A 7601-nucleotide genomic window follows, 5' to 3' on the forward strand; every position below is an offset into this window, starting at 1 on the left:
GAATATTGTAGTGAGCGGCACTTTTCTGAAAACATTTTAGGTAAGCTGTTTTAGAAAAGTTGGACCTAGGTTAGAAATGCTTTTGTGACTTAGCTGTCCATTTGGGACGAGGATGTATCAGGGATTTGCTCAAATAATTCAATGTTGTTTCCTGACGGTTTTCTGAGCTAATATAAACTAGTTTTGTGCTTTAACCGCAAGTAATTTTGATGGCAGTGTGAGGACAACCCTGGTGAAAACATGTTTATCATCTTGTTAATAATGTTTTAGCATGCTGAGCAGCATTTGTGTTGAAATGTTCTGTAAAGTGCTTTGGAGGAAGTCTTTGGAATCATTTAACTAGCTCCTTGCTCTAAGATAATACAATGAAATAATCCACTTTAATGTGTAATCGATGTGCTTTGAGGAACAAAGAGATCAAACCTCCACTAATCCATAATACTGTTCATGTGCATAGAGGTGTAAGCATTTGAGTGGAACTCTTAACCTCTGGACCTGGTTGTTGTTTGTATAATGTGTTGAACTGGAGTTTGAAAATCCCCTTTTTTGATGTCAAAAACAATCCTTTACAGATTTGATTGCAATTCTGTTAACCCATAAGACAGCATGTATCCTGTTAATAACACGCTAGTTAAATTGAATCTCTGTTCAAGAATTACTGTCCCTATTGTATTACATCAGGAGAAACTGATGCTGTGATTTGTTCATCCTTGGATTAGCAGTTGGAAGGACAATGGTCAAAACAGTCTCAAGCATGTACTTAATCAGATACAGTGGCTCTCAATGTTCATTGTTTTTCATGAGCAGACAAAATACAGTTTGCTGACTTAAGTTGATATCTGCTGTTGAATTTGAAAGAAGCATTTTAAACCGGTTTAGAGGAATTTGAAACTGTCAGATGATAAATCGTACAAGAAACTGAGTAATCGATGATTATAGAAAATGGGGCAATAAGCCCACAGAATTGTAGGAAATGGGTTTGTACACCCAATTACCCATGTGATAATTACTTAACACAGCTGCCTCATGGTAGGGAGGCCTTGAAGAAAGGGAGCCTATTGATTGACATGTCACCTCGTTGCTAGAGAAAATGAGGCATCAACCTATTGTCAGTATTCATGCAGCTAATAACAGCAGTACTTAGCAACCTGTTTCTAATGTCACTTTGTAACGGAGGAAGAAGGCAATGTTATAGGAGCAGAGGACAGCACTTAAAGCACGATAGTAAACTCCTAAAGTGAGACTCTTGAGAACTATCGTCTTATGTTTAATTCCTGAGCTCAGAGGGTATAGGTTAATGTGCAGCCAGTACATATCTTAATAGAATATAATTAGTTGTTACAATTTAATTACAAGGTTGAGTCTTCTATTGTCAATATTTTTATAAAACACCAGTTGATTTATCATGCAAGTAGAACTAAGCACAGCACTGATGGAGAATTGGGGATGCATATTCATTTATAGAGGAATAATTCCAATCCCCAATGGAAGGATGGACAATCCAGAGGGGGAACCTTGAACTAGGTAAATAATACCAGTTGACTCGTGCCTACCTTGTGGCTACAGGTGGATGAAATCAGGCAAAAATGCAAAGAAATTGGGAAAATATGTAATGTCTAGCCCTAATTTTTTAAAAGAAAAATTCCTACTCTACAACAAAGGCTTCTATACATTTTTCGGGATGTAAACAATTCTTGCTGTAATCTGCTGTAAGCAGGTCCTCTGTTGGAGCTGTTTAAAGGAAAAAAAAGTCAGCTGGAGCTCTTTTGTGTACAGTATGGATTAGATGCGGTTGTCCGTCAGCCAGCACGTCTCAATTTCAACTCTCTTCTGCAGAGATGCCACCTAAAGCCAAACATGGCAGCCACAAGAATCGCTCTGGACGGGAGCAGAAGAAGGTAGGAATAAACATTGGGCTGAGACTGTGCTCATTTTACTTTTGGGATGGATTGGGGCTTTTGGTGTCTCTTCACATGCTACTTCTGGAAATTTGCATAAAATAAGTAAATTTGCAAAATACTGCACTATGCTGTTTGACTCGATGACTGCATTTTCTGTTTCTTCTTCCTCATCCCCCCACCAACAACACCTTCCCAGACCCCATCTTTTAATGTTTCTATCACTGCCAGCCAGGAGAAAAGGCAGGCAGTTAGCTTTCCTGATATGTTTGAAAACTGTTCCATTTGTAATTCCTCTTGAGAAAGGGAGTGCTCAGTAACTCTTGAGGGGAGAGAGGAAAACATAGCTTAATGGAGAGGAAGTCACACAAGTCCAAAATATTATGCATCCTGAAGGTATAGGATTTAATCCTCCCCCCCCACTTTGTTCCTGGCCACAGGCTAATCTTGGCAGCACTGAGCTGGGGTAATTTCGCATCAGGGAAATCTGATGCCTGGGTCTACCCCAGTCATTTCCATTTTGCCTCAATGCTGGGCATGAGTGATATAATCAAAGGACTTGTCAGTTTACTGCAGCCAGGGTCCGGTGCAGGAATAATGCTGAGGGATAGAATAAAGAAGAAAGCTGGAAAATATTGTATATTTAAAAAGGGAGAACTATAAGATAGTAATCTTAAAAAGAACCTTTTTACTGTAATCTACCTAGAGGAATTCAAAAATTTAAAATCTTACAAACATGCTGCAGTAATACCTTTCTTTGCCTAATGTTAAATGTCTTTGAAAAGTGTAGAAAACCATCAAGTGTTTTGATAAATAATTGTGATGTGCTCGAATAATATTTCAGTGCTTGCCAACTTTTCTAAATGTTATAAATGAACAAGTTTGAGATCTGCCAATATCTCTTCCCCTTATGTTCATTTGCTTTGGTAACTAAACATCATCAAAAAAGTCTGTAACTTGGAACAGTATACATTTACATGTAAGGAACACAGGAGTAGGTCACTTATCCCTGAAGCCAAATCTTGTGTTCACTTAGATTATGGTTAACCTGTACTTCAACTCTTGTTTTCTTTAATACCTTACCAACAAAAATCTTACCGACTTCAGTCTCAAATTTCATTGACTCTGTTTCACAATGTTTTGGTGGGGAAAAGTCACAGATTTGTACTACTTTGAGGGCGGGGTGGGGGGGGGCAAGGTACCCTTGAATTGCCTTTTAAATGGCCTAGCTCTAATTTTAAATTTGAATCCTTTGCTCATTCGTAGTGGAGAGGAAATGGCTTTTATCTACCCAGTTGAATCCTTTAAATGTTTCTAAACCGAGTGATCAGATCAACTCTACATTATACTCCCTACAGAAAATTTAAATTTGCAAGTCAGTTCAGTAGATTCTGTGTAGATCGCTAGTGAAATCTATTTACATTGTAGAACTGTCATTAGCTTAAAGTTGACTGTAAAGATTCAATTTGCAAGCTGTGACTCGAGCTATGCTTGATTGTCTGCTGGTAATGTCTTCCTTTGTTAGTGTGATGCTATGGACTCTAAAGGGTGGGGTCTATATAACCAACTGAACCACCAAAGGGAATTTTGGCAAACATGGACGCTGGTAGCAGCTGCATGTCTATGTCTGAGATTACGTTAATGTTGCTGTTGGCTGTTTAAAACTCTTGCTTTTGGAATGGCAGTCGTGTGGGAGGTGGATTGTTTGTCATTGGTTCCTACAGAGTAAAACTGACTATATGGTATGTCATATGGGAATCAGTGGTTTGTGTGTTGGAATGGCATTTAATCTCTTGACTGCAGAGCCAACAATTTCAACTCGCTCTTCCGTCCCTGAAGAATCTAGATTAGAAGCATCAATCCTTTTGATTCCAATCTTCCCCTGCCTCTCGAGCCCATGATGCTGGGTGAGACAGTTATTGTAGCTTCTGCAGTTGCTTTATGAAGATAAACAAAGTTCGAGATGAACTTTGCCATTTCCAGTATAATACCTTCCAAGCATGATGCACATTATTTTGAAGTTGCCAATCTCATTCTTTTGGAGTAGCATATTTGTGTAATGCCATTTGTTACACCAGAGAAGCTGGGAGATGCAGTTTTAATTGTACAGTCCCTTCATGTTGTCAATCTCCATTCACTGTATACATCTGCAAGTTGGACCAGAAGATGAGTGGCATTTGGAATGTTGTCTCATCTAGGGCACATGAGTATACCAGCAGCTCATTACATTGAATGTATTAAACTCGGGAGCAAATATGTGGTGATTAGCTATTGAATGAGGTGACTGGGAGGGCTGAGAAGAAAATAATTGATTAATCAAGTAATAAAACCAATTCCAGAAAACCCCACAAGGTAAATAAAGCATAAAATACCTTAATAGGACCTGAAAAAACACCCCAGTAACATTATAACATTGATTACAGCATTCATTACTCATCATTCTGTAATGAAAACTTCCTTCCCTCTTCTGTAGAACCACCATCACCATCAGCAGCCGCAGCCGATGAAGCAGTCGCCTCCTCAGTTTATACCTACTTCTCTTCCAATCATGGAGCCGCAGATATTGACCAATGCCTATGATGCCATGCCACACTTTGGACCGCCCATGATGCACCTTCCACACCAGAGCGAGCTGCAGACGCATTTGCCACCTGCTCCTGAGCAGCACTCTCCCCCTCATCTCACACAACATTCGGTGGTGTCTCCTCCAGGTTGGTTTAATTTCTAACCTTTCAGGAAGGTCCAGCATCATGCTTGAGAGGTTTTGTGAAGCTGCACTATATTGTGGCCTTTTCCCCATGAACCTCCATGCTGGAATAAATATATACTGTGCCCACTTGAATTTTGGAAAAATATTCAATAGTGTGATGGCTTAGTGTGCTTTATCTCCTTTGTTGCTGAAGTGTTTGCTGAATAAGTGATACTTATGAGTACATACTTACAAGTTGCATTAGCATTACTTCATTAATTTTGTGTACATAGACCTCTTAATCCTTGCTTTCTCTACACATCGAAATCAGAATATTACAGCATTGGAAGAAGTTTCTTCGACCTATAGTGGCCACATTGATCGTGTACTTATCTACTCTAATCCCATGGCCCGATTTTTGGCCCATAGCCTTGTATGCTATGGCATTTCAAGTGTTATCTAAATGCTACTTAAATGTTGTAAAGGATCCTGCTTTTCCCACCTGTTTAGTTCCAGATAACCATTATCCTCCTGGGTGAAAACAATTCTGCTTAATGCTGCCCTAAACCTTTGTCCCTTACCTTAAGCCTCCATGGCTGGTTTTTGACTCCTCTACTAAGAGGAAAAGTTTGTTCCCATCACCTCGATCTATGATGCCCCTTGATAATTTTGCAAATCTCATTCAGACTCCTCTTGGCCTATTCTGCTCCAAAGAAAATGACCCAAGCCTATCTAGTCTGTCTTCATAGATGAAACACTCCAACCCAGGCATCACCCCTGCACCTTCTCCAGTGCAATCCCATTCTTCCTACAATGTGGTGACGAGAACTGCACATTGGTTAGTCCACAGCTGGACTTCTGTGTTATGTTTGGGTCCACCATAACCTCCATGTATTCCGTTCAATGCCTCAATGGATAAAGGCAAGTATCCCATATCGTGCTTTTTCTCAGTACCACTTAGCCATGCTGGCTGGAGTGTCTGTGGGTTCCATTCTTTGAAGAGAGTGGGATAGAGAGACAGACCTTGGAAGCAAGAGGGGGAATAAAGGTTTCCAAATAATTCAAGATTGTGTTATGAAGAAATGTAGACTATTCAGCTTAGAACAGTGGAATTATGTAGGTAGTGTGTAAGAGTCATTGAAATGAATAAAATAAATATTCTACAACTAAATTTCAAGAGTCGCTTCAGGAGATGTAGATTCCAGCTAGTAAAGGGTACATTTGATGTTTGAAATTCCTTCAACACGGGGAGCTATTGACGTAGGGTAGAATTCTAGTGACAGTAATGGAATACAAAACTCTCATCATTTAAGAAACAGTTAGATGCTGCAAGAGTGAGATGATACATAATGAATATAGACATCTATAATTATTTGTGATAAAGTCCTCCTGCTTACTAAACCTGTTTTTGAAAAGAGCAATGTTAATAACAGTTCCTCCTTTTGTGATCTTTTTCCTTGTAGCTTTGCACAGTAGTCTCCCTCAACAGCCATCCAGACCCAGCGGTAAAGCCGCACCTCTACCTCCAAAACAGCCGCGGCCCCTTGCACAGTCCCCACCCATGGTCCCACAGCCTATATTACAGCCGCCACAGATGACGCAGCCACCAGCATTGCTGGAAGAAGAGGAACCACCACCTCGTCTCTCAATTCCTCTGCAGCCTAGTCAGATGCATCTGTACTTGCAACAGCTACAAAAGGCCCAGAATCAAACTCCACTTCTCTCAACAGTCCAGACTTCATCCCAATCCCAACCTCAACCCCCACCTCAGCCAGTCCACAGTCAGCCCCAGCCGCCTCATACCCAGCCCCAGCCTCTGCCTCACACCCAGCCTCCGCCACATCCCCAGCCTCAGCCTCTACCCCAGCAGCAGGTGCCACAGCAGCATCAACCAAGGCCACTTCACATGCAGTCAATGCAGTTTCCATCCCACATTCAGCAACCACAGCCACAGCAACCACAGCACCAGCCTCCCCAGCAGGCGAAACCCCAGCAGGTTATTCAGCACCACCACTCGCCACGACAGCCGAAGCCTGACCCCTATTCTACAGGTAAGGAATCTTGTAACAATGTGTGTGGAAATAACTTGGGATGGGGACAGGGTGGGGCGTTGTCAGCCTGGAGCACGGGTACCTCTCATGTTCTAGTTTGTATGAATTCACCAAGAGGAAATTCTAAAATAGAACTGGAAGTGTATTTGAAAGGGAAAACTAAAATCAGGATTGGATAGCTTATGTTGGAGGAGCAGGAGAATGGAACTGAATTTAATTGTTCTTTTAAAGTGTCACCACTTTGTCTGAACCGTGGTTTTCCTTGAACAGAAAATAAATGCCCAGGGTCAAACATTTTTTTCAGTTCACGGGATTTGTCTCTGGCAAGACCAACATTAGTTGCCTCTCTGAAATTGCCTGTGAACTAAATGGCTTACTAGACCATTTCAGTAGGCTGTTTTCAGGGTCATCCCATAGGTTTGACATCACTTATAGGCCAGATCAGAAAAAGATGACAGATTTCCTTTCTTGAAGGACGTTCCTAACCCAATTAGTTTTTATGTCATTCAGTAGTTGGGTCACCATTACTGAAGCTAGCTTTTTATTCCATATTTTTTTTGAATTCAATTTTTATCTGCTTCTCTGTCTCTGGATTACTAGTCCAATGATAATATCATTGGTCTGTGTCTGTCTTTCTCTGCAGAGGTTTGTTCAAGTGGGCTAAGAATACCTGTGCATAAATTTTGGGTGGTTTCTGCTGTTTTTAAAAAAAAAAAAAAGTCTGCTGTAAGCTGTCCATCTTGCAGTAGCTTTCTTGAGGGCGTGTACTACAGAAACATAACTACTATGTGCAAACTTGGAATTCAGAAAGAAGGGTGTCAAAAGAGTTGCACACTGCTTTGATGGGAAATTATTTGCCTCTTTATTTTTGATATTCTTTTCTCAGCTCATTTGGCAGACGTGTCCTCACCGCTCTTGATGCATTCCCCACCGCTGCCACAGTTTCCATCTCTTGTCCAGTCA

At 40.9% G+C, this 7601-nt stretch overlaps 1 protein-coding gene across 1 annotated transcript in view; it reads left to right on the forward strand.

Annotated features, from left to right (window-relative positions):
• Positions 1–7601, forward strand: part of LOC125487226 (bromodomain-containing protein 4-like) — a 126097-nt gene that overhangs the window by 70244 nt on the left and 48252 nt on the right. The window contains exons 8-11 of the mRNA XM_048617829.1: positions 1837–1898; positions 4372–4609; positions 6051–6638; positions 7525–7597. Coding sequence (XP_048473786.1) covers positions 1837–1898; positions 4372–4609; positions 6051–6638; positions 7525–7597 — 961 coding nt within the window. The remainder of the gene's footprint in view (positions 1–1836; positions 1899–4371; positions 4610–6050; positions 6639–7524; positions 7598–7601) is intronic.

Source organism: Rhincodon typus, chromosome 38, assembly GCF_021869965.1.
Source record: "Rhincodon typus isolate 14 chromosome 38, sRhiTyp1.1, whole genome shotgun sequence".
NCBI classification, from domain to species: Eukaryota; Metazoa; Chordata; class Chondrichthyes; order Orectolobiformes; family Rhincodontidae; genus Rhincodon; species Rhincodon typus.